The sequence below is a fragment of the Gadus macrocephalus genome, chromosome 5, assembly GCF_031168955.1.
Source record: "Gadus macrocephalus chromosome 5, ASM3116895v1".
Classification (NCBI taxonomy): Eukaryota; Metazoa; Chordata; class Actinopteri; order Gadiformes; family Gadidae; genus Gadus; species Gadus macrocephalus.
The window spans coordinates 9,262,169-9,277,729 of record NC_082386.1 but is presented as its reverse complement, the minus strand read 5'-3'; the positions used below and the strand labels follow the sequence as shown (position 1 = coordinate 9,277,729).

Genomic DNA, 15,561 nt, shown 5'->3' with positions numbered 1-15,561 from the left:
ACGAGGAATAATATGAAAATATCTTTAATTTGTGAAAAACGTAATAAAAAAAAATATTTTAATAAATACTTTCAAGCATGTATACAATAACTCAAACTGTGATATCAAAGTCTCACAGAGGAACATGAACTAGAAATGTGTATATTAAATAAACTCATTGATTTTGGCACATTCTCGTTAGTGCGCTCGATATTTTGTCAAACCTGGATTTCTTCTAAACAGTTTCATTATTGGGAAGGCCATTGCATGCATGATTCAATAACATAATTGTATTAAGAAATGAAAACTGTACCTAGTGCATGCTTTGAATACTTTAAATTTATAAGTAATCACAAAATCTCCACTGGATTAAAAATATTAATCCTGAAATAATATTTCCCCCCCTTGGCTCTAACCAGTTTACGTTAACATTTGCATTTTCATCGTTCACCAGATGATACAGCATATAAACCTCAGTCATGAACATCAGTCCTCAGTGTGTGCACTGACACACACACACACACACACACACACACACACACACACACACACAGGCCTCTGTTCACTGCACTTCCTCGTCGCTGTCGTCCACCTCGTGGATGATGAGATCGGTCCCCGAGTCTTCCGCCAGATTGTCCTCGTCTTCATCCTCCTCCTGCTGCTCCATGCTGGTCAGCCAGGACCTCTGGGTCTCCCCCTCCTCCTCGCCGTCCACCCCCAGGAGCAGGGCCGGCTCCTGGTCAAGGCCCTCCAGGCTGTCCTCCATGGGAAGGCTTTCGAAGCCCACTTCCTCCTGGATGCACGTGGCGCAAATGCGGTAGCGCCGCGTGCCCTCGCACACCACGTGGCTGGCCTCCTCCGTCAGCGGACACTTGCACTTCTTGCACACCAGCTTCCGCGCCTGATGGATCTGGAACGGTCCAAGAGGAATGAGAGAGAGGGGGTCATAATCCCAAAGAAATGTCTGAATCGTTAATAGGTCTTCTTCATCGTTGTCAAACTTTAAACTAGAGGAGGGGCGGACCTCCTTCAGAATAGCTAATCAGACAGGAAACTATTGAGATTAAACACAAGCTAGTAAAACCAGCATTCATACCGTTTTTCTATTCCTTTAAATAGTAGAGCTAATCACTGGGCATTGTACTGTTTTTTCAGCACAATGATTTTATATTTCATATTACTGAAAATAATGAAGTTATAGAAAGGAGGAGAGCCTGCTCACTATATTGCTCGGACCTGGGTTACTTTCACCAATAAAGAAGCAGGATCATCGTCAATGTGCGTGTTTAACTCCCTTCTGAAAAGGGATTTCCTCAGCACAGGCACTCATTGCAAACAATTCAAGTCGGAGGCTTTGGAACATCTCCCGTACCGTTTCAAAATGGCTGCGTAGGTGTTCCAGCCGGGTGAAGCGCTTGTTGCAGGCCTGGCAGGGGTACGGCCGCTCGCCCGTGTGGCAGCGCAGGTGGCGCTTCAGGTCCGCCTTCCTCTTGACCGTGTGCGTGCAGAAGGGACACTTGTAGCGCATGGTGGGGTTGGAGTCTGAGGGGAGAGCGAGACGGGAGGTTGAAAAAAATGAATGGGATTTTATTTTTATCGGGTTGGATGGTATCAACGATTTGTTTGGGGGGAGGGGGATTATGGGTAAAAAGTTTAAATGTTTTGCATAATTAGTAAGTTTATGATTATGCTGTCCACCCTGCAGCTCTCTTGTGTGCCATTAATACATATCACTGTGGAACCAGTAACTGATAGTAGTGTATCCTCATCTAAACACGCGGCCCTGTGAGGCCCTTTGAGGTTGTTAAAGCTGTCATCCATAAAAGGGCAGAGTTTAAAAACAAACCAGAAATATCACCGTTATGGAACTGTCCGATGACGCCCACGATGGTGGGCAGGGTGGCGTACAGCTCCTCCGCCTTCTCCGCCTTCTGCGAGCGGGCCTCCTGCACCTCGGGGGGGTCGTTGTTGGTGGACGAGCGCGTGCAGTAGGGGCCCGTCCTCCGGGCCCCCCTCTTCCTGCGCCGCTGCTCCGGGCCCGACACGGTGAACAGGGGGTCCAGGGGGTCCTCCGCCCCCGTGTTGGCCTCCTCCAGCCCCGCGTGAGCCGGGCTCACGCCGCCGCCGCCGCCGTCGGCCCTGGAGGCCAGCGACGGCGCCGTCTGATCCGGGTCCTTCAGCAGGAACACCTGCTTGGTGAGGTGGGCCCCGTCGTGGGTCCACAGGGCCGGCGGGGGGCTCACGGAGCCCGCGGGGGTCTGAGCGCCCTGCGGGTGGAGACGGAGATGAGGGGGCGGATGATGAGGACGATCGACCTCCTGGTCCGAGAGGTTCTCGTCGTCGTCGTCGTCGTCGTCGTCGTCGTCGTCGCCGCAGGAGAAGGGGCCCTGCGCCTCCATCAGGTGGATGCCGCCCCCGCCCCTACCCCCACCCCCACCCCTCTCCACCTCCAGCTCCTCCTCTTCCTCCTTCACGCTGATCTCCAGGGAGGACTTGATGAAGGTCTTGCAGTGGTTGATGACGCTGGTCATCTGCAGGTAGCTGGCGGCCGACATCACCTCGATCACGTTGTGGCTGGACAGGTCCAGCTGGCCCGAGTAGATGAAGTCCAGGATGAGGGCGAAGGTGTCGGGGCTGAAGGTGTCGAAGGTGGCCGAGGCCGTGTCCGAGCCCTGGGGGGAGAGCAGCATGCGGAAGTAGCCGCTGCTGGCGAAGAGGACGTTGCGGTGGGCGCGGAACAGCTGCCCCTCCACCAGCACGCTGCAGTCGCAGAACAGCTCCTGGCAGCGCTGCTGGTCCAGCTGCTTCAGCAGGTGTCTCTGGTGGGCCACCGTGATGTCCGCCGCGTTGAACCATCGCTGGGCCTGCCTGCCACCACATCAGCAGGGGTTAGCTTTGTGGACGGACTGGAGTAGTGATTCTTAGTTACGGATACAGAACCCTAAAGACCCATATTTTGGTGGTTATATTGGTGAGTCGATCTGTTGTCAGGGAGGGGATATTTGTATTTGTACTATGGTGATGGAACCAATAATTTGATTGATTTAGCTTCAAATAAAAAAAAATTAAGCTAAATCAAAAGGAGAAGGGAGAGGCATGACTGTGTTTGTATTCAAAACATCTAGTTATCTAGACACACCCTTATTCTGTCTTTCCGTTTTTTCCCTTGACAATGAGCAACCCATTGTCTCAGCTTATTATAAGGTGTCAATACGACACCCCCATTAAATAAATAACAATAAATAAAAAAAATACATAGGTTGGCAAAGATTGAGTCTTTGTTTCTCAGGGTGGCGCTTTATGTCGACTCCACAGAGCACCCGCCCATTAGAGCTGCCTCTGTGCTATGAGTGGCTGGCTGAACCTTCCATCAAAGACTACTGATGGGTAACACCCGACACAGAAAAAGCATCGGGTGACAAAACCCCTGGCGTCGTCCCGTAAGAAACCTGGACTACGTGAAATATCTAAAGATTTAAACTAAAACCCACGTGAATAAACATATATCGTATCTTACCGATGCGTTGTGGAAATACTACCTGTGTGTCTAGAGTCATTGCCAAAGGCATCGCATGCGTTTCCAATTAAGCGACGCATCGCCCGAGTAGCCTTACCTACGGTGCAACACCCGTTATCCATCAACTGTAAACCAGATGCATAGAAATATACATTCATGTTGGGTGACTTTTTCCAATTTAGACGTTTGTGAATCTAGCAACAGTCCAACAAAAAGCGGGCAGCAGCAGCTCGGCTCTGGAGAGAGCAGCGCTCAGCTCAACTCAGCACTGAGGGACGCCCACTTGCAGGCTACCGCTCCAACACAATAGAAAAGGAAGTTGCAGACACAGAGGCTCATATATACGCTTTCAATTATATATACTGCAACACCCGTTTTCTGTTGGTTTAAAGGACAATGGTCTTTGCGTGGATTGAAAATTCCAAGACCACATGAGCGTGGGAAGTCGTATTTGCCTGCTGCTGATTCCAGAGACTCGTCTCGGGCATGCGATGTCCGCAAGACCCGTTTACGCCCCAACTCGCCCCCATTTTTTTTTTAACGCCAATAATCGTGATAAATTATTTTGATACTCACTGATGATGACCCGGTTCACCCGATGGCCGATAGAGTCGAGTCGACCCCATGTCTGGCACCATTTCCATCTTTTATTTCTGCTGGCCTCTCCCCCTGTTTTTTTTTACAAACAGGGTTCCCACTCAAGCACTTCCTGCTCAGCCCTAAAGACCGAAACCCGTTCAGACCGAATGGTCGACTTTGCTGACGTGGGCGTTTAAGTGGGTGCCCAAGGGCCAAAAAGCCATTTAAAGCCCCAGTGTGTCCTAAATGTGCTCTACATACACCTCAAAGTTGTAAAGGCTAAAATATTCCTTCAGTGTTTGATTTCATTTATTTCGTTCAAATAAATGGTCATGCCATTGGCACCACAAAATAACCAAAATATCACATATAAAAAAGGATCGAGACAACATAGGCAGCACTTCTTTTTTTTTTAAAGTTTACTTTAATTAATTTTCTCCATTATCATCCCCCTATATTATATGAGAAAACATTCATTCCTTACATGTAAATGTCAAAATAAAGTACCGGTTGTTAGTCTCTAGATGAGTGCATGATTGCAAATACCTTGGAATCTCAATCAAATTATGCATAAATATATGAATTAAATACATTTAAAAAAAGGCAGATCTTTTTTTAGCAGATAGCAGATGCTAGCAGATCACATCTTGGAGTGAAAGCATGGCCACTGCAACAGATCATCAACTGGAGAAGCCAGTTGGGTTAGAGGACTGCCAGCGCCACAAATCCTCACCTATGTTGAAAAGAAAATACAAGAGTTAATATTCTACACCAATAAAATAAATAGAAAATAATAAGTATTTATAATATTTGTGATCACATGAATCAAAATATTATATGCATAAATATTAGGCCCAAGAAATATTTAGATAATTCAGCCAGAACAATGAAAGAAGGTTGCGGTGGCATGCGGCCAGCAGCTGTGTTTATGCTAGCAGCAGTGTGTATGCGTATGTGAACCGCCGTGTGTATGCTAGCAGCGGTGTATATGCTAGCAGCGGTGTGTATGCTAGCAGCGGTGTGTATGCTAGCAGCGATGTGTATGCTAGCAGCGGTGTGCATGCTATCAGCGGTGTGCATGCTAGCAGCAGTGTGTATGCTAGCAGCAGTGTGTATGCTAGCAGCAGTGTGTATGCGTATGTGAACCGCTGTGTGAATGCTAGCAACAGTGTGCATGCTAGCAGCCGTGTGTATGCGTATGTGAACCGCCGTGTGTATGCTAGCAGCGGTGTGCATGCTAGCAGCGGTGTGCATGCTAGCAACGGTGTGTATGCATATGTGAACCGCCGTGTGAATGCTAGCAACAGTGTGTATGCAAGCAGCCGTGTTTAGCACCATGGTCTGGTGTGCATTGCCCTTACACATTCTCTCAAGGTCAAACTCAGCCTTCCAGCCCAGCTCTTCTGCAGCTGTGCGGGGGTCGGCATAGCAGGACGCCACGTCCCCGTCCCTCCGAGGGGCGACTTGGAACGGGATCTACAGAGGACAGGGATGAGGATGAGGAATGGGATTTGAGTCCGATTCATTACTGGAATCATTACAGGACTCCACTCTACTTATTCAATTATTTGCAGACTCAAGGGGCCTTTTAAACCCATCAATCGCTAGAGTGCTCTGAAGGTGCAAGGCGCCACCTATCCTACCACTTCCTGGCTAACCTCCTAGGCAACTGGTAGACATGAAATGTGCTTTCATGATTAGCTGCAGTGAGGCAGTACATAGGCTGGGCATCACCATATTCCTAGTTTTCATGTACCGTTATGCTACCATACAGAGTTTATGTCAGGGTTTATTTTAGCTTTCCTAAAATGTTCTTATTTAGTTTTTCCTTTAGTTGCGCAGTGCAAACCAATTTCTTTTAATTTAAAATCTTTTTTATTAACTCGCCAGCCCAGGTCATCACTGCGACTCACCTTCTTGCCAGAGGCCTTCTCCATTGCCTTAACCATCTGGAGCACTGAATACCCAGTGCCGGTCCCGAGGTTGTACGCCTGCACACACACACACACACACACACACACACACACACACACACACACACACACACACACACACACACACACACACACACACACACACACACACACACACACACACACACACAATTATTATCTACAGAAATAGGCACTAAAGCCCGGGGGGGGGGGGGGGGGGGGGGGGGTCTTACCTTGCACCCACAGTTGTCCTGCAGCTTCTTCAAGGCAGCTATGTGTCCCTTGGCCAGATCAACCACATGGATATAATCTCTCACACCTAGCAAAAACAAAAGGTGTTATTTATTCAAGGCAAGGCAAGGCAAGGCAACTTTATTTATATAGCACTTTTCATACACAAGGCAGACTCAAAGTGCTTCACATATAAACATTGTCATACAATAAAATAAAATAATAGATAAGTAAAAGAAAAACATATGCAAAGAAATGGGTAAAATAGAAAGTCAAAAAGGCATTTTAGTATTAAAATAGAAAACAAAGGAAAAGTTAAAAAAGCTTTTTAGAAAGTGCAATGTATTTAAGATTTAGCAGGAAGCTATTGCAAACATAAAAGTCTTCAGTCTTGTTTTAAAGGTGCTCAGAGTTGGGGCAAGTCTTAAATCCTCTGGGAGTTTATTCCAGCTACCGTATTTTCCGGACTATAAATCGCGTTTTTTTTGTAGTTTGGCTTGCCCTGCGACTTATATTTCGAAGCGATTTATATGCCAAAATTGTGCGTACATAATCTTCGGCCGCAAGATGGCACCGTCATTCATTAGGCCTACAACTGAACGCTGCAAGCCTACTGCACCACCGAATAAATTATAAATAAACTAGACCGTAGACAAAACAAAAGAGAACACAAAATAAAATGCCGCCAAAAAGAAAAAGCTATACTGCACAATTTAAACTGCAGATTATAAAGTATGCAGCCGAAAACGGCAATCGAGCAACAGAAAGAAAGTTTGGGGTGAGTGAAAAACTTGTCCGGGACTGGCGAAAAGCCGAGGAAACTCTAATTGCGATGAAAAAAACAAAGAAAGCTAACCGGGGGCTGAAAGCCCGATGGCCAGAGCTGGAGGAACGAGTCCACAGATGGGTCATTGAACAGCATGCTGCTGGCCGGGGCTTATCAACGGTGCAGTTGCGTCTCCATGCCCAGGTAGTTGCCAAGGAGATGAATATCACTTGTTATGTTTATATATAGCCTATATTGCTATTGCAATTTTATTCAGTCTCTCCAGACTAAACGTTCTTGTTTAAATGTTTAAAAATAAATGCGACTTATACACCGATGCAACGTATATATGTTTTTTTCCTCGTCATGGAGCATTTTTTGACTGATGCGACTAATACTCGGGAGCGACGTATAGTCCGGAAAATACGGTATTTGTTGCATAGTAACTAAATCCTGCTTTCCCATGTTTTGTGTTTACTCTGGGGATAATTAACAGATTGGTCTCAGAGGATCTTAGTGGTCTAGAAGGCTGATGTAGTGGAAGCATATCAGTTAAATATTTTGGGCCTAAACCATGTATGGATTTATAGGTTAGCAACATGATTTTAAAATAAATTCTCTGACCTACAGGAAGCCAATGTAACGATTTCAGAATTGGTGTAATATTATCACATTTTCTGGTCTTTGTTAGAACTCTAGCAGCAGCATTCTGAACAAGCTGAAGCTTTCTCAGAGTTTGTTTTGGGAGACCTGTAAGGAGACCATTGCCGTAATCAAGCTTACTAGTGATAAAGGCATGTACACGTTTTTGTAAGTCTTCGGTGGACATGAGCCCTCTAAGTCTTGCTACATTTTTAAGGTGATAATATGCCGATTTTGTAACTGATTTGATGTGACTGTCGAAATGTAAATCTGAATCCATGATAACCCCTAGATTTCTGGCTTTGATTGAGGTTTTCAGGGACAGAGAGTGAAGGTGTTGGGTTACATTAAGCCTTTCCGTTTTAGAACCAAATACAATTATCTCTGTTTTGTCCTCATTTAGTTGAAGGAAATTTCGGCACATCCATTCTTTCACTTGCTCAATGCACTGGCACAGCAGATCTATGGGCCGATAGTCATTTGGTGATAGCGATACATAGATTTGCGTGTCATCAGCATAGCAATGATGGTCAATAGTTATTTTGCATGATTCGCCCTAGTGGGAGCATGTAGATGTTGAATAAAGAGGGTCCTACGATCGAACCTTGTGGGACTCCACATGTCACGTTGGTTGATTCTGATACAAAGTCGCCAATGGAAACAAAGTAGTTCCTATTTTGTAGGTAGGACCTGAACCAATTTAAGACGGTGCCTGAAAGCCCCACCCAGTTTTCTAACCTGTCCAGAAGTAATGTATGGTCTACAGTGTCGAATGCAGCACTGAGGTCAAGTAGCATTAGTATTGAGGTTTTGCCAGAGTCTGTGTTAAGACGGATGTCGTTTACAACTTTAATAAGGGCGGTCTCAGTGCTGTGCAGGGGTCGAAATCCATTTGGAAGGTGTCATAGCAACCAGTTGATGCCAGGAAGTGATTAAGTTGCTGGAGGACAACTTTCTCAATGATTTTACGTATGAAGGGTAGATTTGATATTGGTCTGTAGTTGTTAATAATAGAGGCATCTAGGCTCCGCTTTTTTAAAAGGGGTTTAATAACTGCAGTTTTCAAAGCTTTTGGGAAATTGCCTGACCGGAGAGAGTTGTTAACTATCTGCAATATGTCTACTGCTAGGCAGTCGAAAACATCCTTAAAGAGGTTGGTAGGTATAGTATCAAGGCAACAGGTGGATGGCTTTAGTTGTGTCACAGTTTCCACAAGATTTTGAGAGTCTATAACATTAAAGCATGCCATCCTTGCCACGTTATTTTTGCCTCAACAGGGTGGTAGTCCAACATTTTTGTTTGAAGTGGAGATATTGATGGCGCGTCTGATACCTTCAATTTTATCAGTATAAAAAGCTGCAAACTTATTGCATTTCTGCGTGGAATGGAGATCAGGTGGAATTTGTGTTGGGGGGTTGGTCAGTCTGTCAACAGTTGCAAATAGGGTTTTTGCATTATTAGTGTTGGTTTTAATGATATTGGAGAAAAATGTTTCTCTATTTTTTAAGTCTAAATTGTAGGCACGGAGGTTCTCTTTATAGATATCATGGTGAATATGAAGTTTTTTTTTACGCCAGATGCGTTCAACCTTCCTGCATTCTTTTTTCTGTGCTGTTACAGAAGCAGCTTTTCTCCAGGGTGCCTTTTGCTTTCCAGAAATCGTTTTAACCTTATAAGGTGCAATGACATCTATGACTTTCAAAATTTTCAAATTGAAGTTTTCTACAAGATCATCAGCAGAACATGGGTTTAGAGGTGGTAGCAAGGAGATGGCCTTTTTAAAAAGTACATTAGAATCTTCATTGATATACCGTTTTTTTTACAGTGTTTGATTTTGTCTGTATGTCGGGAATAAAAGATATGTTAAAGAAAACACAAAGGTGGTCAGACAAGGAAGGATCAGTCACAGAGAGATCAGAAACATTGAGGCCCTTTGTGATAACCAGGTCTAGAGTGTGCCCCTTACAATGAGTAGCCTCTTTCACATGTTGAGACAGTTCAAATGTGTCCAAAATTGTAAAAAGTTTTTTTGCACACTTGTCATTCAAATCATCAGTATGAAAATTGAAGTCACCAGTTATAACTAGACAGTCAAATTCTGTGGAGATGCTTGACAATAATTCTGTGAAGTCATCGAAATTTTTTGCAGAATATGTGGGTGGCCTGTAAATAATTAATAGGAGAACTCTGGGGGAGCATTTCAATACAGCACTAAGGTATTCGAACGATGGAAAAAAATCACCAAATAACATCTGTTTCCCCTGAAATACATTTTTAAATATAGCAGCAACCCCTCCACCTCTTTATCCAGATCTACATGCATCAAAAAAGTTATAGTTGGGAGGAGCTGTCTCTATCAGAACGGTTGCACTGTTAATTTGTTCCAGCCATGTTTCAGTTAAAAACATAAAATCCAGTTTAGAAGTGGTAATAAAATCATTAACTAAAAATGATTTGTTATTAAGAGACCTCACATTAAGTAGAGCCATCCTGATGGTGTTGTTGATAGGCTTTAAGGTTGTTTTTGGTTTGGAGGCAATAGATATGAGATTTGTGAGGTTAGCAGTGTGTCTAAGTTTCCCTTTTTTTACTCTCTTAGTGGTTACAGCATGAATGCGAAAGTTGCCCTGCTTTGACGTAGGCAACCTTGGGTTCAGCAGATTATGTGAAACCTCCTTTATACTGTGTCTACGGCTGAACCCTTTTTTGTCTCAGTAATACTCAGGACTACTATCAGTACAGGGGGGGGGGCTGGGGCGCCATCCTCTTGGGTGTTATCAGCCTGTGGCCATGACGTGGCGATGCTATCATTGACACTGATGCAAGTTTGATTCCAACATATTCCAGTTTCTTAAATTCCGCTGGAAAATCGCAAAGGGAGGAGACATTGGGGCTGGAGTTGTTGTTGTGGCTATGGGAGACATGAGGCTGGAGGTCATCGTCGATGGGGGAATGCAGAGGAGGGGGGTGGCCGTTCCTCGCCAAGCCAGCATCAGCGATGGGGGAAGGCACAGTGTTGATGGCGTCGGGCGGGCTGTTGTCTCTCTTCAAGGTCTGTGGGCTGTCTGCTATCTGTGTGTCAGATAGTGGCAGAGTAGATGTGTGGGGGAGGCTGTAGTCTTGCTTCTTCTCAACCTGTGCTCTTACTGTGGCCTGTGCGTCAGACCATGGAGATTTGTGGGAAAGCGAGAAGAGAAGATTGTTCCTCAACAGTTTTGAGCCTAACCTGTTTGGGTGTAGGCCATCTGCTCTGAAAAGATATTTGCGCCCCCAGAATAAGTTGAAATTGTCAATAAAGCCCCTTCCTCTTTCATTGCAGACTCTGGAAAGCCATGTATTCAGTGCAAGTAGACGACTGAATCGGTTTATTCCCCTGTCAACTGCTGGTATGGGTCCACTGATTAATGACTTGATGTGTATTTTGTCCAGTGTATCCAATAGATCAGTGTAATCCCTCTTCAGAAGTTCTGACTGTTCTCTTTGAATATCATTAAATCCTGCATGCACAATAATCTGTGAGATTTTGGGGTTTTACAATATGATTTTGGCTAGTTTATGGTTGATATGGGAAGTTGCATGTTTTGATCTTCTTACCGGTTATATCCTTGATGGTTGAGTCTCCTATAATCAGAATGTCTGGTTGATCTGAGATGGGCCCTTGTTGGACGGTGGCAGACACATGCGCAGCCCGCCTCCGTGGCGACTGGTTGTTCCATCTCTGTCCGTACCGTCTGTCCGGACACATTTCAGGGGTCAGGGGTGCACAGGTGCCCGAGGCATGCGCAGCTCGCCTCCATGGCGACTGGTTCTTGTTCCGTCTCTGTCCACCCGGACGTATCTCGGGGCTCAGGGGTGCATGGGTGGCAGGCGCGTTCGTGGACTCTTGAAGTGGCAGGAACCGGTTCTTCAGTGGCAGGGTTAATTTCAGTGACGGGCTAATCCGGCTGATACATGTAACTTTAGCTTTGGGTAGCTTAGCATTTGGCGTTGAGTGAACTTGTTGATTCACTTTGGTATGTTGTTTTGGCTTAGCGCGGACTCTGTGCCAGTGAGACGCAGCTGGAACTGTCTCTCTCTTGTCCAGCTTCGGGAAGGATACAGTGTAGCTTTGATCATCTTGCTGTATCTGAGTGAGCTCAGCAAACTCACCCATCGGCACTGTATCCTGGTGGAGTCCTTTGCATTTTTCTAATGCTGCTAGTCTCGTTTCAAATAAAGCCACTGTCTGTTGCAGTTTGGTGCAGTCTGTGCATTTCCCAGTCTCCGTGCCCGAGATATCCGAGTACAGAGGGCATGTTGGCGATAGGAAAGTCCAAGGCTTTTTCTGCGGTCTGATCCGGGAGTCATAAAAAGTGGCAAAATGTATTGTTGAATCGAGCGATGGAGGACGACGGAAACAAACTATATATTGTTAGGTATTGGATCATGAAATAAAATAAGATAAAGTAGATCTGAACGATGAATTAAGTAGTTTTTTTCCAATGCCTAGCGGAGCTTCGGGAAACATGACCTCTCTCTCTGCTGCCTCTTATCCAAGGCAAATTCTATTGGTTAATAGGTATTCTGCAGATTCCGACTTCCGCCGAAGCTTCAGCGGCATTCCGGCAGCTCCGGCGCGGGGAGCTCGGAGGCGGTCCGGCAGCTCAGCTCCCGGAGTACAATCGCTTTCTCCTCCATGTCGTGGTTCATGGACTTCAGAGAGTCAAGGCCAAAGTTCCTTTCCCCCTATTCTCCTCAACCAAGGCCGAGATAACCCCCACTACGAGTCTTTACTTGTTGTGGAAGTACCAGAGACGTCAGACGCAGTATTTATGATTCATAATATCATCCGAGGCGCACATAGCTTTTGGCCGTGATATTAGATATAATTTTATATAAATACCCATATATAATATTATTATTATTATTATTATTATTATACTATCTTATATAGATATAGAGCTCCAGGAGTCCGCAAATGGCAACAATCCCTTGTCCTCCATGCTGTGGTTCAGTCTGACAGCTCATTGGTCAATTTGCAGCAGCTCATTTGCATTAAAGCTACAGACACCAGAAACAGCGCATTCTGAAGGGACTGAAACAGAAGGGAATAGCGGTAGGTGAGATTTTTTTTCCTAAAAGCTATTTCCAGCAAACAGCTTCAAAAAACATGTTTTCTGAAACTCAAATACTATGTTTACAATCCATGAATTCATATATTTATACATATCTAAAAGTACAAATAAGGTTTAATTGCTGATCTGGGTGCCTCTCTATTACCTGTCCCATCAGGTGTGTCGTAGTCATCACCATACACACTGAGGTGCTCTCTTCTCCCAATGGCAACCTGGGTGTGGTTCCCAGAAAAGAAAGAACAAAAAAGTTTTGCGTCGGAGATAACGATAATGTAACGTCCGGTGACCCGTCGCTCCCAGGCCGGCAGACATTGTACCTGTGCAACGTATGGGAGCAAGTTGTTGGGGATGCCTTGAGGATCCTCTCCGATGAGGCCGCTGATGTGAGCTCCGATCGGGTTGAAGTACCGCAGCAGAACTGCATTCCAGTCCTGTGCAGACACAAGAAGGTTTTCAATACAACTACAATGATTAGCTTGAAATCAAATCTATGTTTACATATGTATTTTATTTATTTCTATATCTGTGTATCTATACATGTGATGCGGCCTCTAGGACCAGGAAAATAATTGAATTAATTAAATGATTAATTAATCTTAAACTAGTACTCCAGAGGACATCTTGTATCACATCATGCCCTCTCCACTCATACTTGTGCACGGACCTCATTGGCCTTGCACTGGTCGCTGATCATCTCCTCGATGAAGAACTTGGTCTTGCCGTAGGGGTTGGTGCAGCCCCCCACCGGGTGCTGCTCGTCGATGGGCAGCCGCTGGGGGTCTCCGTACACCGTGGCCGAGCTGCTGAACACCAGGTTGTGCACTCCGTTAGCCTGCATGACCTGGGAAACACACACACAAAAAGACACACACAAACTTAATGTTAAGCAGAGTATGTAGTGGAAAGGCAAGTTCTCAACTATAACAATTGAAGGCGTGCCCAGTAATATTACGGCAGCGTCTAAAAATATTTTTTAATTAAGGCATGCCAGGGTTGTTTTTCATAGTTGTTGCTTTGCAACAGATCTAGGTGCGGCCAGCGAGCTGGGGTGAACGTTGTTAGGGCGCAGTGTCAGCACTCACCTGGAGCAGGTTCATGGACGCTGTGAGGTTGACCTGGTAGTAAAGCAGAGGCTTCTGCACAGACTCTCCAACGGCTTTCAGGCCCGCAAAGTGCATCACCGCAATGAAGGAATGCTGAAAGAGGAAACAAAATAAATGAACATAAACACACAAACACATTTCTCAAGGTAGGCAACTGCATCTGCAAAAAGAACGCTATTCATGGCAGAGTGGCAGAAACAACTAAAGAGAAACGTCTTCGAGGCAATTTCTACATACAAGTCTGACCTTGTGAGCATATAGGGCAATGGTGTGTTGATAATAATTCCATACCTTTTTGAAGACATCTTCCAATCCTTCTCGGTCAAGAAGGTCTAGTTCATGGAACTCAATGGAAGTTTTCAGAAACTTCTCTATCCTGCGCAGGCTCTCTGGCACATCCCCTTCTCCTACAAACAGGATGTAGCACGTGAGCCAGTGCATAAGGACACACACGTCTGCGTTTTATATAGCACTTTATTACACCAATGAGGCGTTGAATAAAACGTACCCAAAAAAGAACACACATACATACAGATAAACATAAACAGTTTAGTCTGAATTGTCTGAATTAATATAGAAATTTAGTTTAGGCAAGAAATACAGACACATTATATACTTTAGTCCACTGAAACTCACCCCGAACAGAATTGCTGAAGTTGTCGATGACAACTGGAGAGTAGCCAGCTTCAATGAGCTCCACCACACAATGACTGCCAATGTAGCCTCCTCCTCCTGTCACGAGCACTTTGCCTGCCATTCCTACCTGTTTTAGAACTGTAGATACATAGATACATTTAATGAGCTGAGTACTTAATGTAATGGGATTTATTAAGGAGGAGAGTGCTTCAGTTTGGTCAACCTTTACAAGCTTGTATTATGTGAATGAGTCACGTCACTAGGTGTGTTATCTTCCTTATAGGCTTATAACACGTATATTACTGTTGGTGTCCGGAAATAAATTACGAGTCCCTAAATTACGAGTCTCTATTGACACATTGGTTAATAACAGAACGGTTGTCTTACCTGTCTAACATTCATACTACAGTAGAGTAACGTCCCTACTTAAAGATGACACTCAAAAAGAATCACAGATCATGTCAATCTTTTGCTAAATTAAATATAATGATATAACTTATAATGAGAATTATGAAGTACTGTGAGGTATCTTTCTAAGACATCGATATCGTTCCACCACTACTTATTAATTGCGTTTAATGAAAATAAATGATACAGGTGTATAAATATGATTCATATGAAAATACTTACAGGAGTGTGTTTCGTAATTCAAAAGTCACAGCGCAAACGCGTCCAGTCAATTAGAGGAAGAACTGAAAGTCAAGATAATCAACTATCTGTCCGGATATGGAACTTGTCACATTGCTATGTTTGTTTTGTCCACCTCTTTCTGTAAGACGTGTAATTTATGAAGTACCAACAATGAAGTTCGACTTCCTTCAATACTTTCGAAGTAAAAGCTTTTATAATAGCGTTGAATTGAATCGTGATGAATCAACATATAACATAGCATGATGAAGCAACGCCTATGTATAGAATGAAAAAAAAAAAAATAGAACGGGCAACATGTTATAATATTTATTGAATACAAGAATTTGATTATGTTATTTATATTTACAGGTGAGTGGAACCTTTATTTTGTAAGAATACCGGAACTGTGCGCTGCATTACTTGTGTACGT

General features: G+C 44.5%; 2 protein-coding genes across 3 annotated transcripts; both read right to left on the bottom strand.

The window, feature by feature from the left end:
• Window positions 1–8: 8 nt before the first annotated feature.
• On the bottom strand, window positions 9–4,255 carry zbtb8a (zinc finger and BTB domain containing 8A). Of its 2 annotated transcripts, none has more exons than XM_060052050.1 (4): window positions 4,073–4,255; window positions 1,826–2,847; window positions 1,352–1,521; window positions 9–889 (listed from the first exon to the last, which is right to left on the bottom strand). In XM_060052050.1, the coding sequence occupies exons 1-4, from the start codon at window positions 4,138–4,140 to the stop codon at window positions 542–544; spliced, it is 1,608 nt and encodes a 535-aa protein (XP_059908033.1). In that variant the 5' UTR covers window positions 4,141–4,255; the 3' UTR covers window positions 9–541. The 2 variants fall into 2 exon arrangements, with proteins under 2 accessions (XP_059908033.1, XP_059908034.1); XM_060052051.1 differs by having other exon boundaries at window positions 1,838–2,847.
• A 211-nt stretch (window positions 4,256–4,466) lies between these two features.
• gale (UDP-galactose-4-epimerase) lies at window positions 4,467–15,315 on the bottom strand. The gene is made up of 11 exons (XM_060052053.1): window positions 15,132–15,315; window positions 14,502–14,639; window positions 14,157–14,272; window positions 13,845–13,958; window positions 13,427–13,603; window positions 13,080–13,193; window positions 12,908–12,974; window positions 6,243–6,328; window positions 5,989–6,066; window positions 5,437–5,551; window positions 4,467–4,808 (listed from the first exon to the last, which is right to left on the bottom strand). Exons 2-11 carry the CDS (start codon window positions 14,620–14,622, stop codon window positions 4,756–4,758), a joined length of 1,041 nt encoding a protein of 346 aa, XP_059908036.1. The 5' UTR covers window positions 14,623–14,639; window positions 15,132–15,315; the 3' UTR covers window positions 4,467–4,755.
• Between the last annotated feature and the right edge of the window lie 246 nt (window positions 15,316–15,561).